Source organism: Canis aureus, chromosome 14, assembly GCF_053574225.1.
Source record: "Canis aureus isolate CA01 chromosome 14, VMU_Caureus_v.1.0, whole genome shotgun sequence".
In the NCBI taxonomy this organism is placed as follows: Eukaryota; Metazoa; Chordata; class Mammalia; order Carnivora; family Canidae; genus Canis; species Canis aureus.
In genome coordinates, this window is record NC_135624.1 from 11,692,134 (window position 1) to 11,718,607 (window position 26,474).

Below are 26,474 nucleotides of genomic sequence, written 5' to 3' on the forward strand. Positions count from 1 at the left end.
AAGAGGAAGGAGTTATTTTCAAATTGAAATAGTATATAGTAGCAGATTCCATGTTTAAATTTTTAGCACAGTTCTGAGAAAATCTGACAAGGGCTTAAAGAATCACATCATAATGTTGCTAATAACTACGGCAGGGCGAGCAGAGGCAACCACAAGCAAAAGAGACAGAAAACTGAGCGTCAAAGTATCACCTAAATTACTCTATCAGTCTGATTGCTTGACTGGGTCAGAAAGAGAAGAGCCATGCTGGGCACCCAAAATGTGGGGGGTGGGACTCAAATTCCCAGACCTTCCAGGGAGCCAGGGGGCAGAGTGCTGCTCAACACAAGGTAACCTCAGAGGCTAGCCCAGAGGGTGCTTCCAAAACACTAATGATGGAAAACAATCATCTGGATGTCACACTTTCCCCAACAAAATGAACCAATGACACTAAAATAAAAGAAGAGGGTCTTTGTAAGGGCAGCTCAATTAAAGCAAAGCCAGTGGTTCAATGCCTTGGTGTTTAAGGAAATGACCTTGGGGGTAGGTTTTTATATCAGGTGGAAGATATTGAGAGGTGGTGGTAATGGCAGGGCATCATTTTTTTTTTTTTTTAAGTATTTGTAGAACAAAAGTAAGATGATGTGTCTAGGCTACAGGGGAAATAAAGTTGGCTTCTTTGATGGACAGCCCTAGCTTTATCTTTGATTTTTATTTCAAGGAACAGGGAAAACTTGGGTTTCCTAGACAGCAAGCCATTGAACCTGTTCTTGGCTCTGCCACTAGAAACCTGCTATGTATCACCCTGGGCCAGGCAGAGGCTCCCCAGATTGTAATTCCTTCCTCTTTTTTTTTTTTTTTAAAGATTTTATTTATTTATTCATGATAGTCACAGAGAGAGAGAGAGAGAGAGAGAGGGGCAGAGACAAGGCAGAGGGAGAAGCAGGCTCCATGCAGGGAGCCCGACGTGGGATTCGATCCCGAGTCTCCAGGATCGCGCCCTGGGCCAAAGGCAGGCGCCAAACCGCTGCGCCACCCAGGGATCCCTTCCTTCCTCTTTCTTAATTTAACTTGGAAGAATCAAGGACATTTAACAACCATTGCATCGATAGCTAAAAAAAAAAAAAAAAAAAAAGGCTTCCTTAGCTCTTCAAAAGGTCTCCTTCATTTAGATCTCTGAACAAATGTTATTCCCTCAATTTCCCTGAATACCCTGTATAAAATAATACACTTCCAGCCCAATCTTATACTAGTTTATTATCCTGTTTTACATTTCTTGCCAATCCCCATCTCCACATGAAATTATGAACTTATCTACTTCTTTATTGCCATGATTCCCACTAGAAAAAGGTCTGTAAAGACTCTGAGCAGTATCATGCCTAGACCAGTGAGTAGCACATAGCAGCGCTCAAGATCTGGTAAGTTAAAATTAGTTGTCATGGGATCTTACAAAATAACAAGGAACGCCATACACACGGGGCAGATTATTTCAGGTTGAGGTTATGTTGGCCAGTCCTGAACATTACAGTTACCCAATGACAACAATTTCCCCTGTACATGAACATCTTCCAACTCCATGCTTCCCATGATTTTGTTCTTCCATTTGTCATTTAAATATATAATAGCATATTTCTATTTATGTATTTTTAAAGTACAACATGGTCCAGACTTGAAATCCCTTCCATTTGAATCTCCAGATTGTGTATTAACAGAATAAATTAGTCCCTACAGAAAAAATTATATTAATTAAGTGTCCTCAGGGGGAAGTGAAAGGAGTGGAAGACAGGTATGAGCAATGAGTATGGTCTTCGAGTCGTGCTTTCTTTTCTGCCCTTGTTTCCTACACTCGTTCTTTATTTTCTCTTACTATTTACCCCTTTTTATCATAGTCTCTTTTGACCTCCTCCCCTTTCTTTCTCTAGCCTCCTGGTATGTTTGTGGCTAAACCACAGGTCATAGGCGGATTTAAGGAGTCTTGCTTAGTCTGTGAGGAGGCAGGAGGGGTGAAAAGCTGCCAGATGTGAAAGGCTTGGCAAATGCCTGGTACAGCTACTAGAAAAGCATTCAGTCCTTCTGTCATGAACAACGCTCTTGGGCTTACATGACAACCGTAGAACTTGCTCGTATCTTTTGGCAATCTGTCTTAGAATCACTGGATTTTTAGAACTGGACTGGATCTTAGAAAATGTCCCCCCAATGCCCTCAATTTACAAATGAGGAAATAGAGGCCAAGAGAGGTTAAGTGACTTGACAAGGGTAACAGAATTAATGAGTTGACAGGGTGCAGAGCCCCAGATCTTGTGATCTCCAGACTAGAATCCTGAAGAATGAGTGTCAGAAAATCCTAAAAAATTCTACAAGTATGTCATCAGAAATAAAAGAAAAATATAACTAATCAAAAAGAAAAGTTGGGGAATGAACACTGAGTAACTTCATGACTTAAGATATCTCTAGATATTCTTTCTTTTTTAAAACATCAAATGAGGATGCAATAATTTAAAAATAAGCTAAAGCATTACACTGTTTTTATCTTATAGCCATTTATTGCCATTTATTGTCTCATTTTTAACAGATTTCAGTGTAATATCTTATACACTTAGTGACTATTCCATTTCTCTGACCTCTAACTTATGCCTTCCAGTAATCAAAAACAGCTGATTTTAATGTGCCAGTGCTTTAGTGTGAAGGAGGTTAAGGCTGCATTTGTGTGCAATCAGGTTAAGATTGGCTCCAACAGGAGAGAAATCCATACATATGTTGAAAAGGTCTGAAAAAATGCCTGTATTCCCAACCTGATTATGACTACATTTTTGCATGGTTTGTCAAAGCAGATCACTGAAATCAAGTCAAGATGTAAAATGGGATAAAGTGGTTTTCTTCTCCATTCTTCCATTAATCACCATGACCTATGGAAGAAAGGCACTTTTCCCTTCTCTCACCTGAGGCAAGGTGGGATACTCCACTGGAAGTTATGCCAATTTTATCAATTGGTGCTCAAGTTCCAAAATTAATTTTCTACTTTTCATTTCCAATTTTGTAAATAATAGTGTTTTTTTTTAATTGGAGAGTAACTTCCCATTTCTATCAACAATTCTATTTTAGTTTCCTTTTTATAAAGCATAAAACAATAAAATTCTGATTCAACTTTTTAAACCTACTAACTTTAAAGGTTATATAAAACTTGAATTTATTAAACTGAAAATGTAGATATAGGGATTATGGTCATAACTGCTTTCTCCTAATGAATAGTATTTGGTACAACCTAAGTATGTACTAAGTGTTCATTAATGTTTCATTTGTAGAAAAGACATTAGCATATGACACAAACATTTGTTTTGACATAATTTCAATTGCTAACAGTGTCAGGTTATATTCTATTAAGATAGTATACTGTTGCTAGAAGCAAAAAATATAAAAATGCAATTAACATTATAGGTTAACAATGTAGCTGTTATCTACAAAATTCTCAAGCAAGACTGGGGCTAGGTCAAAATAATTTCAGAGGGGAGGGGAATGTGCTGGTTCTTGTTACACATAAGCATGTTTGTTATAGGAGCATTTTCAGGTTAATTTTTGCTATTAACGTAAACCACAATTGGGGGACCACGTTGCTGAAGAGGAATGGTGGGGGGTAGTTACATAAACAATATACAACAAAGAAAGTCTTTATTTCCAATACCTGAATACATCAGGTTTGTTTTTAGGCACAAGGTTGCAGGTTAAATGCTCTCAGCTATCCAAGAAGTGGCTTATTAGTTTTGTAAGAAAATATTTTCTTTTATTTTGACTGAAAAATACTCAGTTTAACTGAACAAAACCATCCTTGTTAGTGAAAAGCAGACCCAAAAAAACTTTGTTTCAAAGACCCAGCAAAGAAAAGCAAAACTAATTCAAGAGGAAAAGCTGCCTTCCTAATAGTAGCTTCTGAATCTGGATCTAATAGTTCTCAAAAGCCGACTGGAGTCTTCAAGTCTTAAAAAGTCTTGTCTTCCTCCATGGATCATAGATATCTCTACGTGGAAGCATAATGGGAATATAAATCCATTAAGCAGATAGATATTCTCTTTTCTGGGCTACAGCCACAGAGCTGAAAAGCTATGCACCAACAGCAGGAATGGAGGCAAACAAACGTCTTGATTATTTTCAAGGGCAATTTTCCAAACGCCACTTTCTTTTTTGCTTTTCTATTTTGTGCACCAGAAAAATCCCCACTTCATTTCTGGCAATGTAGCATCCGCTAGTGTTAAAATGGTAACAAATGATTATGCTTTAAGAACCCAAATGACAATGCTAAAAACTGCATTTCCCTGTACTGACTCAGCTTCCTCCGGCACCTGAGCTATGTTCGCTTCTCCTAATTTGTAAATGGGCCTAATCCTGTTATTACAGAATAATTACTGCAAATCAGCACAATTACTACAAAGACATGAATAAACACACACATACCAGTAGCTGTTTTCTACAAATTATTATCAAAACAGAGGGAACCAGCTAATTGTGGTAACATTAAGACAACATTTATTTCTCCCAGTGTTTGGGCAAGTTTATTTTAAGTTGTCATCCTCAACTAGTAATGATGCAGATGATTTTACAGATTTCATAAACCTTTCTAATCGAAACTCTTCTCAACTGAAAGTTGTCCGCTTCCCTCAGAGCAACATCTGCAAAGGCCTGATTTCATAAGAACTCTCTTCATAGTACATCAGTAACACACACACACACACACACACACACACACTTCTAGAAAGCTCACTTTAGAAAGCTCATTTGTCCTAAGTTCACAACCAATTGTCATGAGATACATTTGAGGTATCATGAAAATGAACCTTTATATTCTTTACATTCAAACATTTGTCTCTAAGTACAGTGTGAATTTTTACCCTGTCACTGATGTTTTTTTTAGGTTTCCTTTGTGGATACTCTACACGGAGGGTGGTTAGGGAGGAGAATTCAGAAAGCACACAGCCCACATATGATAGGAACTCTCTAAACTCACCTCCTGGACAATGCCTCATGGCCATCTTACATCTCCTGGATTCGGCGATAGTTGGACATGGTATTGTGTCTTTGGCTGGCTTTTTAACAATTTGCCGTGTTCTGGTTTCCAGACCCCACTTAAATCCACATGTGCGATTATTTCTGCTACATGTTCCCCATTCACTCCAATGGCCAACTTCACATCCTTCTAATAAAGAAAAAAAATACAAACACCAAAAATAATTTGGTATCCATTTGCTCCGCTGTCATAAAATTTATATAGCTGTGTTTCTCCACACACCCTCCCATCAGATAAATTAAGTCATACAGCCCCAAAGACCTGTAGTCCCCTTTTGGACACTTCAATTCTTTTTTTTTTTTTTTTTTTTTGAAGGAATGCTATTGGTCTATTCTAAAGACACTGAAATATATAGTCTTTAAAAGATTCAACAGCTAAAAGCCTGTAGAAGATTCTCTTTTCAAACCATGACAGAAGACAAAATTTTGCATTTTAATTCTGAATGCCCCCATAGTAATTCATAAGTATGTTAGTTTTATTTTGGAAGTCAGTACTTCGTGAAAAGGATAGGGAGTTTATTTTGCATTTTCTGGTTATCTCAATTCTTTCAATAGATATCTAGAAACCACTGTATGTATTTATTCCCTAAATTGGTGCTCTATATTACTAGAAGTATGGTCAGATATTTGAAAATGTTTTTTTTTTATTGGTGTTCAATTTACTAACATACAGAATAATGAAAATGTTTGTTTTTACGTAAAAGCTTTTAGCACCTCCTTTTGCAAATTTATATAGTGGAAATACCACTACCTTCCAAAGCCCTGGGGTGGGGAATAAAAGGATCAAAATATGCTAAGTTAAACCTCCTCACCAAATTCACCCTTAAAATACCCCTTTGAACTGGCAAATACGGATGCAGGCCCCAAGTCCACGCATGGTACTTCAGCATTTTAGATCTCAGCTGGCATTGTGGTTACTCTTAGATTTTTCAAAGCTGTTTAAGATTTTTTACGTGGGAAAGTGCATAGGACTCTATTTGTAATTTTTTATATTTAAGGATTTTGTAAGAGTTTCAACTAAACATTTGTAATGGGTGTGGGTCTTGCATCTCAAAAGCAAATTCAACATTCTGACTATTCTCTTCTGGTGACTTTAGTAGGGTGTCACTGGTATGAACGTATGAACCCATACATAAACAGGAACATAAGTACACATCTTCCAAAACCTGTCATTTAAATGTGTTCTCTGCAAACCTTCAAATATTTTAACTATATTTCAACAATATTTCTGCAGGAAAAAAGTTCTCTTTTTTTAAGTCTCTATATATGGAAATGGAGATGGAAAATTTCATTTATAATACATAATTCTGTTATAGATCACATCAGATATATGCCAAATAAAATTCAGGGGTAGGAGTGCAAGTGGATGTGGTGACAATGCCATTACACCTGCAGATTAGATTCATATTAGGCACTCATCAAAATGCACATACTCATAGATCTTTACCTTTTCATCAGTTGTATAAAAATATCAAAGTGTTTTTCAAACACTCAAAAAGTACAAAATTCGTAAAATGTGTATTCCTAATTATTCGTGAACAGTGTATACATGTATATTAAGTTATGCATTCTAGATATCTAAGTGTAGTAAAAGTAACATTGTCTTAATATACGTTTGCAACAATCAACAAAATATATATTGCACAAAAATTTTCTTTCTTGGTAATGCTTGAAATTTTCATTTTTCTTCTAAACAAATTTTTTTCTCTAACAGTTACTAATAAATTAAGGTAAGAAATGTATGTATTACAGATGATAAAACCATGCCAGCCCTTAAATATTTGAACCTAGCCAACATACATCTAGTAAATTTTGTAGCAAGATTTAATAGGAGACTACTGATGTCTTGACGCCTAAAGAATTCAGCAAGTCAGCAAAGAACTTAAATAATTTTCAGTTCTAATTAACAACAAGAGAACCAATTTGTTTTTAGGTTGAACATATCCAGCATGCATTATTTTTTCAAGAAACAGGTGTTAAAATAAAAGTTTGAAAGTTACATGAAAAACTACTCACCCACACATTCCATGGTTTCATCTAATGGTGCAAAACCATCTGGACATTCATCAAAGCAACGGCCTCTATGCAAATAAAAGCCTACTTTGCACTTGGTACAAAAGTCTTTGCTAAAGCAAGAATCACAGTTTTCTATTCTGCATCCTAAAAATAATTTTTAAGAGAAAAAGAAAATTTCAGTCAAAGAAATTTACTTGTTTTGCAAGTAACAAACACTCAAATTTACCGGTTAGCTCCATCGAAATTCTAGTGGTCAGAGAAATATGTGTTCAACTCATTTGTTTCCTAATGCCATCTCATTCTAAATCACTCCTACCTCTTCCAACAGCTCACCACATCAATAGGCTAAGACAACATTCCAGCCTAGAGCCCTAGGCAGCATCAGACCCTTCAGAAAATTTTGCAACTCCAAATGAGATTAAAACAAAGGATTAAAAAGGAAAAGAAAACCCGCCCACTACAAATTGCATTGCTGCTGGGATTGAAATCTGTTCTGCTCTTCAAAAGGCCTACAATGAAAAACACAATGGGAATACTCTAATCGGTATCTTCTGTTTCAGGATAGTAAATTAAAATTTTGTTTAATGCTGGTCAGTGCTGGCATTTACTTCAGCAGAAGGGGTCTTAAACTGGAGGGGTAGTGTAGGTCACTAGTTTGAAAACGTACAATGTGCCAAAGGCTTTACATGCGTTTCTATTTAGTCTTTAAAATAACCCTACAAGGTGGGCAGTAATATCCCTATTTTTCAAATAAGAAACCTGAGATTGAGAGAAAGTCACAGAGCTAATAGTGGCTGAGCTGGTTCTGAAAGGCCTCCAGACTGATTGCCTTCTAAATCTGCAATCTTTTCTCTATAACGCACTAACAGAATTTCACTAGTTGGGGTTTATGAAAAAGAAGTGCTTTTTATGTCAAGTTTGTTTTGAATCTCAGCTCCACTCTTAGCAGCTCTGTGACTCTGGACAATTACAGGCCTCTGAGAGTCTCTTTCATTCTGTATAAAATAGGAATATCACTGACTTTCCAAGGGTGTTGTGAAGATTTGTAATAGTATATGCAAATCAACTGGCTTATAAGAGGTAATCCGCACATAGGAACAACAGGAGATTAGAAACATGTATTTTTCCACTAAACCACAGACATTACAAAAAAGTGTAAAAAGAACTAATTTATAGGCTAAGTATCCTAGGTCAGATTCCCTGGTAGGCCAGTAACATCCGGACCAGGGACCATTGGCTTGCCCAGATGAAAATAAATATACTCTACTCTTCGAGTAGAGGAAAGAAGAGAAGGTTGGAGGATTAATTAAAAGCTCAGATTTTCAGCCGATTATACTACATTACTTGTAGCAGACTTAACTGATGGCAACTAACAATACATAAAGCGCTATGAAACCTCCATGGCAACACGTAACAAGTCTCTTTATACCACTACTGTATTTGGTTCATGATTCAGAAAAAGCTTTAAAATGTACAGTTCCTGTAAGCAAAGAGATAATGGAATAGAAAATATAACTAAAACATGAAATTACTATTTTGAAAATTGAGAAAATAAAGTCAAAAAAGTAAAACGTAAAGACTAAAAAAGTTATTAAAATAGATTACATTTTTAAATAATGGCAAGTTTCTGGACCTATAAAAAGAAAATGGCAACTCTTCATCTTTTAATTTGGGGCCTAACAGGTCTTCAAGCATTAAATGACCACCATGAAGCAGCTACTGCAATTTGTAAAATGTTACCAAATTTACCATTGGATAACCAACTATGTGTGAGTGACAGTTCATGATCAAATTACACTATTGGTCTTTTGGGGAGGATGGTGGGTAAACAGTTTCTCACTCCATAAAATGTGCATTTGTAATCTTAAATGCTGTAATCTATATTTTAATGAAATGGTGGTGGTCTATAGTTGGTCAGTAGCTTCTTAATCATGGTCAAAATACATGACCATCATGTCCACACATTTTTTTTTTAAAAAGCAAGCAGCCCTTCCTATAGCTGAATTATTTTCCAAGAAATGATAAACATTCCAAAGATAAAACAGAGCTAAGGAGTGAAGAGAACAAAAACCATTTATATTAAGAAAAGAGGACTGTACACTTCATAAATCAGCTGTTATCTACAAAGTCTAAGTTTCCTTTAAAACATGGATTACACCAATAAGCTTTTTGGCCTAAAAGTTCTAGTAATAAGCATTTGGAAATAACGTTACAAGGTTCTCTACTAATCTTGACATTCACTTGACTTGTAGCTCCCTTTCTTCATTTCATTCCATGCCCCTAATACCAGTTCACAGAATGTCGAATTTCTGAAATACCTATCATTCTCTGTAAAGTCCCTTAGGACTTCTTCAGGCATAAATCCTGCTAAAAGAAAGCTTGATTATTTGTCCTCAAATTTAAGCAGACCAAATATCTGATGCATTCAAATTGTAGATGACGACAACCATGAAAAAGCACGAGGTGAATTATGAGCAATGAGTGAGGATAAGTTCTATCACTAAGTGAAAAAGGCAAGTTGCAGGATACACAGGTTATGGTACAGTAAAACTGTGTGTGTATGTGCGTCTATAAAGGAATTTAGAGACGTTAATTTGGGAAGGGGTGGTGGAATGTCAAAATAGGTTTAAAATGATACATTTCTGACTCATGAATCTTTTATAACTGTAATGCATTTATGTATTAAAAGAGCTATTTCAATAAACACTGTGACCTGCTTAAATTTACAGAAAATAACACTATTAATATTCTGAGACAAATTATTTTGATTCCAACAGGTAAGAATGAATAAAGGAATAGTATTCCATCCCCATTTTTTTTCAGTTATGTGCATGAAATTATACCCCTTAAAATGCTGTGAACCTACCCTAGCCTTCAAAATACACAACTGTTTGACCATCTCCTGTCCAGCAGTCTGTTTCCATATGTTCAAGGGTACTTTTCCTTCATTCAAATCATAAGAAAAATCCCCTAAATATTTTTTATTCAACAAAGCAGTTAAACAAAAGCTTTGGTTCGCACCAAATCCTAACATTAACCAAAGCTCCACTGACCTTTCTTGTTGCAGTGACTCCACCACAATGTAAAACCAGCGCAGGTGGCCCAAACACTAGCAGCCTAAATGGAGACAACTCATCACCAGCACCTTTAAACCAAAAAGCTTTTTAAAGCAATTGCATAAGCCACCTACTCTGACGATCTGCTTCTTGACAGGCTTCCTAGAAACCTTTTCTCACCAGCTCCAGCCCCATGCACAACCCCCTGTCCTGTTCAGCTACTTCTCCTAGAACTCACTCTTCTACTTTGAAGAAAACCACTGTTTGTGGGGCCTCATGGAACTAAGCTTTTTCTTCCAGGCCACATCCACACTCCCAGAAATATCTTCAGCTTGTTATTCTTAAGTGAGATTCACATCAACTTTATTAATTCACTTATAGAAAAGTGAAACATTCTAAGTAAAAATTCAAAATGGGTGAAAATACAGAAATATTCTTATTTGCCCAAATGGTACATCAGGCCTGCCTCCCAAGAATAGCCATTGTATTAACAGCTTGGGAAAATCTTTATGTTAATTTTATAAATAAATGAGTTTTAAGACACCAATGGGATTATTCAATAGACTAATGAACTTTAGAAGACCCTTTATAGCTTAAGAAAACAGAGATACCAAAGTTTGCTAGACACAGAGTTCTATAAAAATCTGTACTTTAAGTCTTTGCTCAGAAACAAGACCTTGGTTTAGCCAACTTACATGCTTCTAAATTACAGTGCCTCCTCAAAAATGTAATCCAAGCAAGTGCTGCCAATATGGATTTAAGTAAAATTACTGTCCAAGGGAAACTGTGTCCAAATGCAATCTGATGGGGCTGTCATTTGGTGAGGCGAGCTTACCCTGGCCAAGAAACAAAACAGGGTAGGTATGCCTCTGCTGTCCTTCCACAGTATCCATACAGGCTCCATTATAACATTTTTCAAATTGTATTGTAGTTCAGTTCAACAGTTCATTCCAAGCATTCTCCAAAAATGGAGCATGTGCCAGGTATTGTACCGGACCCAGAGAACATCAAATTCTAATGCCCATTCCCTGTCCTGGAGGTGCAAAAGCCAAAGAGAGGGGGCATGAGGCAGTCATAAAGCATTGCAACATAGCACAGTAGAGATTAAAGGCATGTGCTGTGTACAGTAGAGACAGAAAAGACAGAGTTGTTTCTGTTCTGCCATTACAGTTTTTTCCTTTTAGTCTGTAAATTCTTTGTTTCTAACACAGTGCCGGACACGTGGTGGAGTTTTAATATTTGCCAAGTGAACTAACATAAGTGCCATTTAAAAACTCAATTCCTTTATATTTAAAAACTCATTTAAATGCTTAGTATGAGATTGTTTGCACATGCCCTGTAAATATCTTTAATACAGAAAGAAAAGCCCTGGTTGCTGGAAAGGACTGCATATCTTACTGGAAGAACAAATGGTCCAACACCTGAAAACAATTATAATAGAGAACATAAGTATTAAAGTGTGGCAGGTAATATATGCCAGGGAAGTTGGAACCTCAGCTGAGCAGGTTTTAGAGAGACAGTGAGAAGAGTTGAGTCTTGGCAAGGGTGATTCCATTCATAATCACACAACAGAGAAAATTCATATGGCACATGATGGGCCCAATGAACAGCAGCTTGAATGAGCTGGAGATAGAAACAGGAGATGATTACTTAGGTGTAGATTGCTGTAGCTGGAGAATTCACTTCTTATTTGACTTCATTTCCAAAAAAAATGTGAAATTATAAATTAGTTATACTTTGTATGATTTCAAATATTTAAGTACTAATAAAAATGAAGTTAGGTTCAAGATTAGGACTTGGTCTGACTAGCAGTGAGAGGTCTTCATAGATTCTTGAGCATGAGAACAACATGACCAAGATGGTACCTGGTTTGTTCCCTCATTTCAACAGACATAAGTGCCAGGAGGCAAAGCATCATGATGGGGAGCTAGAGGCACAGATGAAAAAGTAAGGTTCCTGCACTTCAGGATCTTGTTCTACTAATAGCAAAGCTACACAGGCTGGCAATGAGATAGGAATGTGATTACTCTTTCATATATGTATAGTGAGTGGGAGAGTGTATACTTTCAGGAAATTAAGTTTCCTGAAAGAAGGAAGAGGGTGGGGGTAAGGAAAACCATCAAGAGGCTCAACACTAAGAGGTAACAGTCATGGGAAAGGGAGTTATAATGAATCCATACAATTGACAAACTGGGTGGAAGAGATAAAAAACTAAGAAGACTCCTAGAACTTGGTGTCCTAGCCCTCTCAGGGCTTTAGCACACCAAGACAGTGAGTTTTGTTTATCATTCCACCAAAATTTATGTGACAAGGACCATCCCTTAGTGAAATATCTCAGAATGGCCAATCTTATAAACAAAATAATTAAAACCTTAAATTAAAAGCAGAAAAACCAGCCTTTGTGAAACTCAACTGTGAATGTAATTCTATATTATTGCAATTAATAATTGGAGAAATGGACACAATCAGTGAGGTAGAGAAAACCTCAGAATCATAAAATGCATCCTTTTCTATTACTTCTTGATGATCAGGGTTGTTGGGTGGTTACAGGCTGCCTGAGCACACCTAAAAATCTGCTTACTGTCCAACTGCCCTTTATTAGGCCTTATCTCTATTCAGCATGTGGCAGACACAGACATCCACTAGGAGTATCTAGTCTTCAGACTAGAGTTGAAAGTATCAAAACATCAAGCCAGCCCCTGGAAAAGCCTCGAGTTTCTCCTCTCAGTATATGCTAAGCTTTTAACAAATTCAAGGGACAGACTGTTCTAAAAAGACATTAAAAATTTGACCGTTAGCAATTTTTCACATGGGAAGTACTAAACTGTGCAACCTAATATGAGGGTTTTAATTGTTTAAATATTTTTTAGGCTCCTCTAAAAACTTCAAATACTGCTGTTTAACATTTCTTCTCAAAACTTGCAATAACTTATGTTCCTAAAGTTTTTAAGCTTTGTGTTACCAAAATCATGCATTTCTAATATGTACTATTGCAGTAATCTCATTAGACTAGGGACTGTTGAAAACTATGACCTAATATTTAAAATTACATTTTTTCTAGTACGGTCTATTTACACAGAGCTCATTAGAAGCTTCATTGTGTTTCAACCTAGAAAAATAAAGGACAGATTCAGAGGTTTCAGGACTCAATGATTTATACTTAAAACTGAACTATTTGTGTGATGATATAGAAAACCAGTACTACTAAGTTAAAAAGATCCAAGGTAGAGATCTGTGTGAAACCCATTGGAATGGGGTTAAGTAAAGATTGTCCTTATTAGTTATGAGAATTAGTATAGGATGAAATTCAACTACATCAAGTGCAGAATTGGAGACTTAGAACAGGAGCCAAAGGCAGGGAATAAGAACTATGTTGAGAATATAGTGGCCTTTCAAATAGCACAGTGGTTAAAAGATCTGAGGTTAGAATCTTGGCTCATTTACTATTATGTGACTGTGGGCAAGTAGACAGAACTCTTTGCCTCAATACTATCATCTATAAAAAGAGGTAACATCAGTTCCTATCTCAGAGTTGTTGAGAGCATCCAGAGGCCTGACAAAGGCAAAATTTCAGCACAAGATCTAGTGTGTAATTAGTGATCCAAGAATGTGAGATATCATGAGTGTAAAAATTTACCAACTAGGACAGTCCAAGAGGGAGGATAAGAGAAAGTACAAACAAGCTACTAGGATACTCCATGTGTAGTAGATATGTACATACGTGTGTATATATAATTTTAATAAATCTTTATATCTGCACACTACTCAAATGAAAGACATTATCCAAACACCAATACCTATAGTCAATAGAATGGCTTTACCCTTGTTTAAGTCATGCAGCTAAAGAAATGGAATATAATCATTCTACCTACATGGAAAGTCATCTACTTCAAACATGAGGAACCAACCTTAGGAAAACAAGAGATCCAAATGTAATTTTGACCTTAGAGATATGGGAAATTACACTCTCTGTACCCTACTCCCTTCATCACATAGGAGGGGAAAATACTTGACCTAACCATATCAGATGATTGTGTGGAGTACCAAATTCAAGAGAACAAAAAGAACAGGTGAAAAGTACCATGTAAAAATTGTATCATTCCCTAGAGCTAAATAAGCCCACCTAAAATATTGCTATACTGTGTATCACAAAATATTCAACAGATATTGCTAGAAAAGCGCAGCATCCTTTTTTTAAGGACAATGAAGATGTTTAATTTATGAAGTGTACTAAAGGTGGTCTATCCTGGCCCTTAGGGTAGTGACCACAGGGTATTAAAATTCTGGCCTTGGGGTTTAATTTTAATCAAGTTGCAATTAGGATGAATGGAATCCAGCCAGAAATTTATATATTGTTTTCCAGGTAGCTGTCTTCTATGCCAAAGTGTCCTTTATTTTAACTTTGGGGGATACGTATAATTTCAAAAGTAGCCTTTTTTCTCCTGACTCATTTTAAAGTGTTAGAATAGTTCATTTTGAAAAATACCCAAAATTCAAATTTTTGAAATATGTTGGTAGATGCACTGTAATATTTGAATGTTTAAGAATTGTATCTTGCCAAAAAAAGAAAAAACTATATCTTGCCCACCCACACACAAAAAAAAGTGAAGAAACACTGAGGTTTGTGTAAAATCATGTGGTAAAACAATGAGGAACTATAAAAATGTTGGCTCCACTTCTTGTATATTCAAGTGATACATATTTGAAGTCATTCTCAAAATAGCTGAAATTAAAACTTGGACACATTTGCCTTGAATACAAAGCTAGGTGTTTAAAGCTGCTTTTCTCTCCCCCGCCACCCCCCATTTAGAGCAGATGAGAAGGGAGGACAATTTCCTCAAAATCAAATGGGGAAGGAATGCAATAATTAAGTTATTTTTAAAAATCATAAAGCAAATTAATGTCTCATCAAGCTTTATTTTCCTATCAAGTAGCAGATCTTTCATCTTGGTTATTCTTTGTGCCTCTCCTTTTTTTGGTAACTTGTCAGCCTTTCATATTAAGGTAGAACCAGAGCAGTTTAATAATCTTCAGACCTAAGACTTAGTTGAATTTTTCCAAATGTTGGAAAATGCATCTCTCTCTACCCAACAAAACAGAAAAGTGGACAGAAGCTAATATGAGTCTTGCTTGCCACTCAACCCTAATGCAAGGAGAAAGAACAATCTTAATCCCTTCACACTCCAAATATGCTAGAGCAGGAATTGGCAAACTTTTCCTCTAAAGGGCTGGATAGTAAATATTTTAGGTTTTGTCTGTATAAACTACTCAACTCTGTTGTAGAGCAAAAGCAGCCAAAAAAAAAAAAAAGCAGCCATAGACAACCTGTAGACAGATATTAAGTGTGGCTGTTTTCCAACAAAACTTTATGAACACTGAAATTTGAAGTATCATTTTTGTGTACCACAAAATATCGTTCCTCTTTTGCTATTTTCCCCCACCACTTAAAAAAAAAATCTAAAAACTATTCTTACAAAGGCCCCACAAAAAGATGGCAAGCCATACTTTGGCCATAGGTCATAATTTGTTAACCCCTGGGCTACAGAATGATTGAAAGCCATGGGGAATATTGAAAGAAAAGAGGAAAAAAAAGAAACAGGTTTTATTTTTAAAACACCAAATGGTAAGCATTTAAGCTTAGGGAGGTTATTGATATTGGTATCAATATCAATCATCTGACTGTGTACATAAAGCAAATATCAAATGAATAATAGCATGCTGGAATCGAGTCATTTTAACTGGGAACATTTTTCCTTCCATGATTTTCCATACTAAATTGATAAATCAAGAAAGAGGACTCTCTGAGTTGTCAATGCGTCAAAATCCCATGCTGTTTTAATAAGCTTTTAGTTTCTTGATTGCATATGGCATTGACTGGTCAGTGAAGGGTAGGTTGGAGAGAAAGGACAGTACCAAATGATGCATTTTGGCTAAAACCTATTTAATATTTATGCCTAGTTTTTTTTAATTAATTTATTTATGATAGTCACAGAGAGAGAGAGAGAGAGAGAGAGGCAGAGACACAGGCAGAGGGAGAAGCAGGCTCCATGCACCGGGAGCCCGACGTGGGATTCGATCCCGGGACTCCAGGATCGCGCCCTGGGCCAAAGGCAGGCGCTAAACCGCTGCGCCACCCAGGGATCCTATTTATGCCTAGTTTTATGGTCTGATATAACTGCCCAACTTGGTGAAGGTAGCCTTGTTATGTCTGCTTACCCAGTTTGATGATAAAAGTAGATAGTTTCAGCCATGCTATGTAGTGGCAGCAAACCCCCAGGCTTGTCAGTGGACTTCTCAGAACTTGTTACCTGCTCTGTAAACGGGGATAACACTGCTTCAGTCCTAGGATTACCAGAAGCAAATGAAAGGATGGATGTGAATGCACCTTAAAACCTTTAAAAGTGTTAACTAGGAGCCATACTTGCACAAAGGAAAACAGTACAAGGTAGCATCTGCCTTTAAAATAGACATGCTACTGTCAAACTTGGGTCTAAACTGAAATAAGAGTCTCATGCAAAAGAATTACCAAACCACAAGAAAATTAAATGTAAGCTTAAGAAACAAGACTTCCTCTATTAAATAACAGAGCAGGCTTTTTACTTTCCAACCATCAGGATTCTAATGAAAAATAAAAATAAAAAAAAAAGGAAACCTTTTATAAGCATTGAGAATTACAAAGCCATGTTTGCCACAGAGATAAAAATAGTTATTCTAGCTCTCAGGATATTTGATATAACTTAGCTTCTAGAAAGAGAGAAAGTGTGTCCCATTAGTTTTCTCTAGAGGATTATGTAATACAATTAAAGCAGGTGTGCTCACAACAAAGTGCTATGGCATCACTGACATGGAACAGCATATGAAACATTCGCAGTGTGCAGGGAATAACCATTACTGTAGCTGCTGATGACATCTCTGAAGTGGCCTACTTCTTAAACCCTTGATGGCTTAGCCACACTGGAGCTGCAGGTCATAATGATGGGAACTAAGATGGCTCTGTTACAGACAGCCACAGAAGGGCCACCATAATCTTTTAAAGGCTCCAGTTAGTCATGTCATTTCCCTTTAAAATCCTCAGCAGCTTTCCTTTGCTTCTAGGATCAGTTTAAATCCTTGATTTTAGAGCCCAAGATAATTCTGGCTAGATACATCCTACTTCCTTAGCCTTGTCGCCATGGGTACCTCTACCGTGGCCAGGGTAAAGTTTCCTCTAAACTTCCCATGTTGTCCCAGCATCCAGATACTAGAGACAACAATTCTTGTCTTGTGATTGTCATAATCCTTGCATCAAAGGGGACCCCATGAAGCAAACAGAACACATCTTATTCTATTCTATATCACAGGGCCTAGCAAAAGTGCTTGACCTAACAGATGACAACAGGTGTTAACTGTGGAATGACTAACAAATATACTAAATTTCTATTAGCTTAGAATAAACACTGAAACAGATTCCACCTTGTATATTTTAATGCAATAGCATGATTTTGGTATAAAAATACATTATAAAGAGCCCCATCTCCAAATCAGGCACCAACTTATTGCATACTACAATGAAGCTTTTTTTTTTTTTATCTTTAAGAAACAAAAATAAGGCCTATTCCTTAACTATAAACCAAGTAGAGAGGAACACTGGAGAATGTACTTTGCAGAAACCAGAAATTATAGAATATATAGAGAGTGAGTCATAAAGAGATCAATATGAAAATGGTAGCTGCCAACAGTAAATATTATAGATTTTTTTAATAGACTCATGACAGTTATTAGACCTAGAAGCCATTACCCAAGACAGTGCTGCGTAATTTGTGTAAGCTTGCAAAGCTAGTTTCTGTCAGAGCTCAAATCAGAGCTGAGTTCCTCGTAATCATACAGCGTTCTTTCAAAGATGTGATTTAACCACAAATTGATTTCTCTTTAGAAGATACAAATCTCATGTCTTGAAATCCTTAGTGGGGTTTAAAACACTTAAAATGGTTCACCATTTCGGGGGGGGGGGGGGAAGCAGTCAAAAAACATTGAGATTTTTCTATATTCAGGTTTGTAATTGTGCATAATAGTTTCATCTATACTACATGGTTTATTTTTTAAGGAACAATATGACAAATAGAACATTCCACTGGTGTATCTCAGTCACTGGAGTCATGCTGTTCCTGGCTAATTATGTGACTTTCGGGAAGTACTTACTTAGAAACCTCAATATGCACATTTTTTTGGTGGAGGGTGAAGGGGATGAGGCAGAGGAAGAATCAATTAGGTGTCTTCCAGATCTACGCAATTTTTTTTTTAATTAAGGGAACTTCTACACTTCTGGCAGAAGCCTCATAGGGTTGTGAACACATACACACAGTCTCATTCTGGATGATCAGTGAAAGCATTAATTGAATAAAACATCCTCCCTCTAAGCTACAACACTTCTCTCTACCTGAACTCCACCTACAAAATGATGAGACAGGAGATAGTTCACAATGTACCCAATTACAGAGAAAAGTATCACCCAATTGTTTTTATCATCTATCATCATCAAATTAAAAGAATAATAAAAACAGTGAAAAGAGTGGTCATGTGATGAATAGCCTCTCTGGTTGCTCCACTGTACCACTACCTTCCTAATCGCTTTTCACATCTCATCAAGAAATTGGTTTCTTTAGTTTTATGATTTTAAATGCTAAAAGTAGTTAATAGGAATGTCCTCATTAAGTATGAAAGTAGTTTCAATGTTAAGCTTGTATGTTCCATAGACTTATAAAGTAATCCCTCTTTAAAACAAACTGAAAAGCACGTCAAGAAACATGGAGTCCAGTAACAAAGAACATAGCTGGTCACCAGACACACATTCCAGTACCAACTCTGCTGTGTACCAGTCAGTGAATGAGTAACTATTAAATTCTCTCAACCTCAAATAGGAATTGATTGTATAAGCTGTTGAAAAGACTGAGGCAAAAAGAAAGTATTAAGTGTCTATTATTAGTAATAAGGACAAGATATCTTTCACGGAACAGCAGCTAATATTACTGAGCCCACTCCCCTGTTCTCAGAGACCTCTGCCACCTAGGATTGATAATCAGTCAATTCTTATGTATTGAACACCTTTTAGGTGCCAAGCCCTTGACTGGCTGGCTACAGGCAATTATTGTGGCTCTGTTGAGACAAGTTTGGATACAATCCTCTGAAGCTAAAAACAATTGACAAATGTTTTGTTTTATCCTAGTCATAGGTGCATCAAAACAGCCAGCTCTCTTGCAGGGATGGAATTTCTTAAGAAGAAAGCATAAGAATCCAGAGACTCAGCAGGTAATGACATCTCAATTATCTTCTGATAATTGATAAGGAGGCAGTAGGACCATTCACATGGTCCTTTTTAAAGAACTATTAAAGAACTATTCCTTAACCTTATCAAGTTATTGTCAGTTTTTTAACTGGCTGGTAGCAGCTCTTTTTGTAATGGTGTAAAAGCCACTTTAGCCAACGAGCCTTCCCCAGCTGGCAGTAAACTTTTAACCAAGAGAGTGTGTTTTCTGTAGAGTGCACTGTAGGGTAAGGTCCCTCTTTGGGAAAGAAACCAGCTTAAGAGAATGTCCTTTCCAATGGTGTCAATTAAAAGTAAGGACCTACCCCTTACCCCGCTCAAAAAAGCTATTCTAAAGCTTAACAAATAAGTGTTTTGTGATTTTATTTTCTTCAAGAGAAGCAGCATGGTATGGTTAAAGAAACATAGCTAAGTGAAATAAATCAGAGAAAGGCAAATATTGCATGATACCACTTATTTGTGGAATCTAAAAAAAGAGAAAAGAAAAACTCGGGGGGAGGGGGGGCGGAGATCAGATTTGTGGTTACCAGAGGCTGAAGGCAGGGTGAAAGGGAATTGAATGAAGGTAGTAAAAAAGGTACAAACCTCCATCTGTAAGATATGTAAGTATCAGGGATGGAAGGTACAACATGTGGAATATAATTAATACTGCTTCTTGGTACATTTGAAGAATGTTGAGAGTAAATACCAGGGATCTCAGCACATCTCATTTCTTTTGTTTTTTGTATTTACGTGAGATGACAGATGTTAACTAAATTTACTATGGCAATCCCTTCACAAAATACATAAGTAAAATTGTGCTATACATCTTAAATATACACACTGCCATATGTCAATTAGATCCCAATAAAACTGGGTTTAAAAACAAACAAAAAGACACACATGTGTTAGAATTAGAATCTCCGATCTCATCCTTGGCTCCGCTTCATATGTATGTCCTTGGGTAGGTTTCTGAATCTCTCTGAACTTGTCTTTTCAATCGTAAAATGTAAACATTTACCTACACATCCTCACATATAGCTCACAGTTGTCCAGATTTGATTAAAAACATTTTAAACACTCCTGTTAATTTTAAATACCTAGACCTTTTTCCAAATGCATCATTAAACTTCATCCAGAAATGGCAGACATTTCTAAAAGCACTCAAATTTGACATGTAGTAATTCTTTAAAAACACCTAAACACTGGTCTTGGAATTCACAAATTAAGGGATGGTTATATTTAATTGTGAGTTTTCTTACATGTTCAAAATTACTAGTTTTTAAATCTGTATCAGCTCAAAACATGTCAACATTCTCTTAGCCTAAAACATTCTTATGAAGTGCCAAAACAAGGCAGAATCATAAAATATAGAATAGCTAAAAACAAAAGTAGCAAATTCCCTGGATTCTGAACTTATTTGTTTACAAATGATTTTTGAAAATACACTGTCTCTGGCAACAAAAGGATATGTATTATTTTCTTATACATAAGAAGTGAACTAGTTTCTCTTCCTGTCACTTCAGCACATTTCTAATCCTCCTCCTGGCAAATGAATAAAACAAACCCTTGACTGATAGTAGCTAAGATGATACTTTATAGGTTACTGAGTGAACAAGCATTCTGTCCAAGGCTACTATGGGTAGCCTTGGGTCCTATGTCCTCCTGTCTCTTCAGTGATCTTATTTTCTCAGCTGTCCCCCTTTTTCTCCACCTCATCCAGCTCTTTCCCAGTCAAGTCTCCTTCCATCTTTATACACACTCACGCACACACAAAGATCTCCTAATCCAAGAGCCTTCTTGCTATCATTAGATATTTTTCAACCAGTGTAGCAATGAAGGAATAGAAGAGGACTATCTATAATCGTGATGGCTGCTTGCCTAAATCTCCATGTGCTTCCTCAAACCACAGCAGTTAGGATAGTGCTCCAACAGTAACAATGAACTACTCCCATTAAGGTCAACAGTTTTATTGTTTAAACAACTCAACTTTGATATTGACCACTTGCTACTTTTCAAGCCTTCCTACTTCTTTCTTCTAGGACATCAGTCTCTGGTTTTCTATTTTCCTGGTGATCCCCTCCACAGGCTGTCCTTTGCTTGCTGCTAAATGTCAACATTCTTCAGGCTTTAAACCCCAGGGCTCACCCCTTTACCCCCCTCAGTTAATATCTTTTTCCCCGCCAATGATTAAGATTAGAGCTCCCTTGAGAGCTTTGAATGCTTACATCTAACTGTTCATTAGGTACTTTCCCCAGGACATGTCATACCACCTTGAACTCAACATATCCCAAATGAACCATTCTCTACGATAATGGCCTTTCTCACCAGCACATATGCTATTCCTCCTATATTCTGTACCTAAATAAATTTTACTGCCTAGCTCCCAAGCCAAAATCATAAGAGTAATCTCAATTTCTCTCTTCACCTTTAGCCAACAAATTATCAAGTCCTCTTGATTCTTCCTCAATATCTCTCTCCATGTACTTGTTTCCACTATGACTACCTTCATTCATTCATTCAACAAATATTTGTTGAACCCCACTGTGTGTCAGATACTGTTCTGCATATCATGAGCCTGAAGGTAACATACCAAAATGCCTTTCCTCCCTCTTGGAGCTTACATTCTAATGGGAGAGGTAATAAGCAAAACATAAGCAAAATATACAGTACGTTAGTTACCCATAGTGTTAAGGAAAGAAGGGAGGAAAGGAGGGATAGGGGAGCAGGGTAGGAAAGGAAGGAGGGATAAAGAGGGAAGAAATGAAATATTGGGATAAAGAAAGTTAACATTTAAGACAGATTAGCCCGGGAAGGTCTGATGAGGAAACAGCCATTCTTGAGCACCTGGTGGGCTCAGTTAAGTATCAAGCCTTCTGGCTCAGGTCATGATCCCATAGTCCTGGGATGGAGCCTTGAATTAGGCTCCCTGCTCAGTGTGGAGTCTACTTCTCCCTCTCCTCCTCCCCACCCCTGATCCTGCTCTTGCACACACTCTCTCTCAGTGCCAAGTAAATCTTAAAAAAAAAAAAAAAAAAAAAAAAAAAAAAAAACTTGGAAAATGTTTATCTTAAGAAAATAAATCAGACAAATGTATAAAACTACATGTATGTAGTGAGAGACTATGAGGATATTCTTCATGTAACTGTTTATATTAATGAAAAACTAAAAACGAAGTTTAATAGGTAATGAAATATACTAGGATATATCCACTCAATGGGATGTATGCAGCCATATTTAATGACATTAACAAAATGTTCATAATCCTTTAAATTAAAACAAGTCACAAAACAGAACAAGGATACATTTTAAGGGGAGAAAGACATAAACATGCATAAAAACAAAAGGTTGAGAATAGAAGCCAAAATGTTAACTTTTGTTATCTTTGGGTGTTTTTTTTTTTTTTTTTTTTTTTGCTTTTGCCTTTTAAGGCCTATCTGCTTTCTAGGCTTTCTACAAGAAATATTTATAACAATTTTAACAAAGGAATAACTTATTGAGTTTATCAATAAATGCGAAAAATAGGAGAAAATAGGAGAAAAATATCACCTAACAGAATCAGAGAATCAGAGACTATGGCAGTTCTTATTGTCCATTAGTGTATATATTTTTCATAGTATGCTTCAAATAGTTAATGAATTGGATTTTGCCAGCAAGTCTGATTTTATAAGCTCCATACCGTATGTACCAACAAGCCAACCCTAGCCAACACTTCATAGAGCAAGTCTTCCTTCAGAAGGAGAATATTTGTTTTGCAGCTGAAATCTTACTCTAGTAATTAGAAAACAGATGAGCACGTTTCATTTCTAGGAATTTTTATAAAGCTACTGTTGCTTGAAGTATATTTTTCCCTCTATGATAGAGCAATAATCACCTATGTAAACAAAATGTTGATAGGATTTCAACTTCTAAATATGTGACAGCTTTTCCAATATAACTCCACCTCTTCACCTCTGAATAGAATACAAACAACAATGGAATATATGCAAAGTATGGGGGATAAAGCAAATAATCAGTATGAAAGAACCATGGCCATCCAAAGTCCCATACTGAAAAATTAAATAATTTTCCACTTTCACTTTGATTCGCAGGAGTCTTAATAAGCCCTTCCCACTTATATAAGTAATGATTTCCTCTAGGTCAGTAAACTGCAACATCAATTGCATTCACTTACTATAAGTATATCCATAGCAAACCTGTTCTCACATGTAAATTCCCTTTCCAAGGCTGATTTACAGTCACTGCTCTCCTTTCTAAGAGGTAAACTCAGCCAAAATGTGCTTGTTAACCCTTGCCTGGATGTATCTCCAAAGACGACCCTTTGAAATGCTATGGAGTATTGCTGAGGTAGCTGTCCAAACCAATTTGCCTGGGACAGTCCTGGTTTACACTAGTGTCCCTGCATAGTTATTAATAGATTTGTCAATTCCTAGGGCTGAGTGACACATTATAGAGCCAGCCTACTGTCTATAAACAGGATGTATAATGCTAGGCCTAGAACTTGGAATAACTGCCGGGAGCCACCTAACTTTATCTTCCTTGTGCGTGGATATGCACCAAATATTCATGGACTCCGATCCCGCACAACTCCTCCCCAACCAGTTAGTCTAAAGCAATCTAAATAGGAATCCATTTCAAGGTAAACCTATCCATCCACGGAAGTTTAAAAAAAAAAAAAAAAATCTATGGGAGACATTTACTAGGATAGCCCCCAAATCACACAACTTAACAAGGTACATCCTTGCAAAAATTAACCAGCCTGTTGATACATGTTTGGATTAATAATTACATAGGCAGAACTCCCAATAAACTTATGAACAAAAGTAGATCTGAATTTCCTCTGAGCCGATCTATTTCTATCTCTGCTAATGGCAAAATTATTCACCTTGCAACCTTAGGATCAAATTTGATTCTTTCTTTTCACTTCTCTGAAATTAGTTACTAAGTCCCATTGATTCGGTTCTTTAAAGTTCTGGAATTCATTATCCACTAACCTTTCATCAGAACAGATTTCTAACTTGCAGTTGTTACAGGAGCCTTCCTCTACTTTCTATCCTTCTCCAATTTATCTCCCCACTGCTGCTACAATCATCCAGAACAAAACAACCTCCCCAGGCCTCCTCTGCTCAAAACCTGCAGGTAATATCCAGACTAGTTGGCCTGGTATTCAAAATCTTTATCAGTTCTCCATTCCAACCACTCTTCCTACTAAGCACATATGACTCAATGGTTCTCATTCAGGGATAGTACTGCTCCACAAGGAGGGTTTGAAAAAGTTTGGGGACATTCTTACTCATCACAGTGACTCATGGGCACAAAGGACATTCGTCAACAGGGACTGAGAATACTAAGTGTTCAGCAATGTAGATTAAGTTGCCTTGCCAAAATACCAATAGCATCTCAGATGAGACTTCTTGTTCCCAACCACGTTATTTTTAGACATGTGTGGCTCCTTCTTTCTAGAATCTATTAGTTCTTTCTCCTTCCAAAATAATATTGACCTTAGAGGATTCCATTCAAACTCTCCTCTTATCTAAAGACCTTGACTGATTTCATAGTCATATACACAGTAGTAATGGGAGAAACTTACTCCCGTAACGTACTGCTTGCCTGCTGACACAGCTTAGTGTACTGAATTAAGATTAAACTTCTTACCCATTTGTCATTTCACTCCATGTTATTTTTTCCTTATCCTCTATGCCCTAACATTTAAGCTCCTTAAATAAAGGGATGTTTCTGTGACATCTCACTTTTTTTAAACTCCAACTTCTACTGCTTACCTAGAAGTTGAGAATCATTCTATAAGTGATTTTTGGAATAAAAATCATTCCTGCATGCCTATGTACAGAATGCCACTACTTAATAACTTTTTTGTAGTTGTTAAACTTAGAACTCAGAATACTGAAGGTAAAATAAATATTTTAGTTATATCTTTTATCAGCAATGGTGCTTTACAGAACCTTAAATGTATTAGATTATAGATTAGACTAAACAAGGAATTACAAACTCAGATAAAAAAGGCAAAAGAAGCCATAGACACTGTAGTAAAGTGGAGAGAATGTTACCAAGATATTTAAATTCCTTGGAGATTTTGAGGGTGGGGGGGTGCTAAGTATGCTTTACAAAGATCTAACAAGCTGTGTTTCAGATGATTGTTATGCAAATACTTAAATAATCTTAAAAAAAATAGTGTGTATACAATATACTTCTAGACAAAAGATAAGGGTCTTTATCCTACCCACTCAAGTTTAAGCTTAGGCTATTTCTGTAGCATATTAAAAGTAAACCTTTTTTTCGGTCCAAATTTTCAACTTAGCTCCCCCCTAAGTTGCATTAACAGTAAATAGTATATAAAAGTCAACTGCTCACTTGCACATCTGTTCATATCTGGGGCTCGGTGTCCATAGTACCCAGATGGACAGGAATGCAGGCATTCTCCATACTGGCGCATGCCTTCTCTTCGAAGAAAGAAGAACAACTTCTGTTGACATCGGCTGCACCCATTGTCCTTTGAACAAGACAAACAACCCTTGCAAATGGGATTTGATACATAACTAGCTGTAAAAGAAAAACACAAAACACATGTTCAAACATAAATATGATCAAGACGTCTAGTCAATACAACTTGGTGAGAAGACAGGTGTCTCTCTTGTCCTTCTCGAATCACATAGAAATGTGCTAAAAACATTCTCCCCCCACCCCCACCCCCAAAAATAGATTAATTCACAACCAAACTTAGAAACAAAGGAAACTCAGGGTTAGAGCTGAAACTGAATGGCTCACAGAGATGTTAGACCAGAGAGGCAGGCCTCATGGCAGGGTCTTGAATCCAGGCCAAGAAATATGCATATGAAGACCAGACACTTAGATCTCTTTATATAGACTGGAGTTGTGAGGGCTGTTTGGACGTAAAACAAGTACTAGAAGCCTTCACACCTCAATTTACCAGAGATGAGGATTTCAATCACAGATTAGGGCTATAGGGTAGGTGAGCACTGTACAGAGAAAAATACAATCCATGAGCAACAAGAACCCCAAATCTGCAATACATCTAAGTATGGGATCCAAGTTCAAATTATCAGTGTAGA

At 36.7% G+C, this 26,474-nt stretch overlaps 1 protein-coding gene across 3 annotated transcripts in view; it reads right to left on the bottom strand.

Annotated features, from left to right (window-relative positions):
- The window catches only part of RSPO2 (R-spondin 2), a 143,677-nt gene that overhangs the window by 45,413 nt on the left and 71,790 nt on the right, over window positions 1-26,474 (bottom strand). For all 3 annotated transcript variants that reach the window (XM_077846963.1, XM_077846962.1, XM_077846964.1), the window contains 3 exons: window positions 25,756-25,944; window positions 7,051-7,194; window positions 4,976-5,164 (listed from right to left, as the gene is read on the bottom strand). In XM_077846963.1, the coding sequence (XP_077703089.1) occupies window positions 4,976-5,164; window positions 7,051-7,194; window positions 25,756-25,944 (522 nt within the window). The remainder of the gene's footprint in view (window positions 1-4,975; window positions 5,165-7,050; window positions 7,195-25,755; window positions 25,945-26,474) is intronic.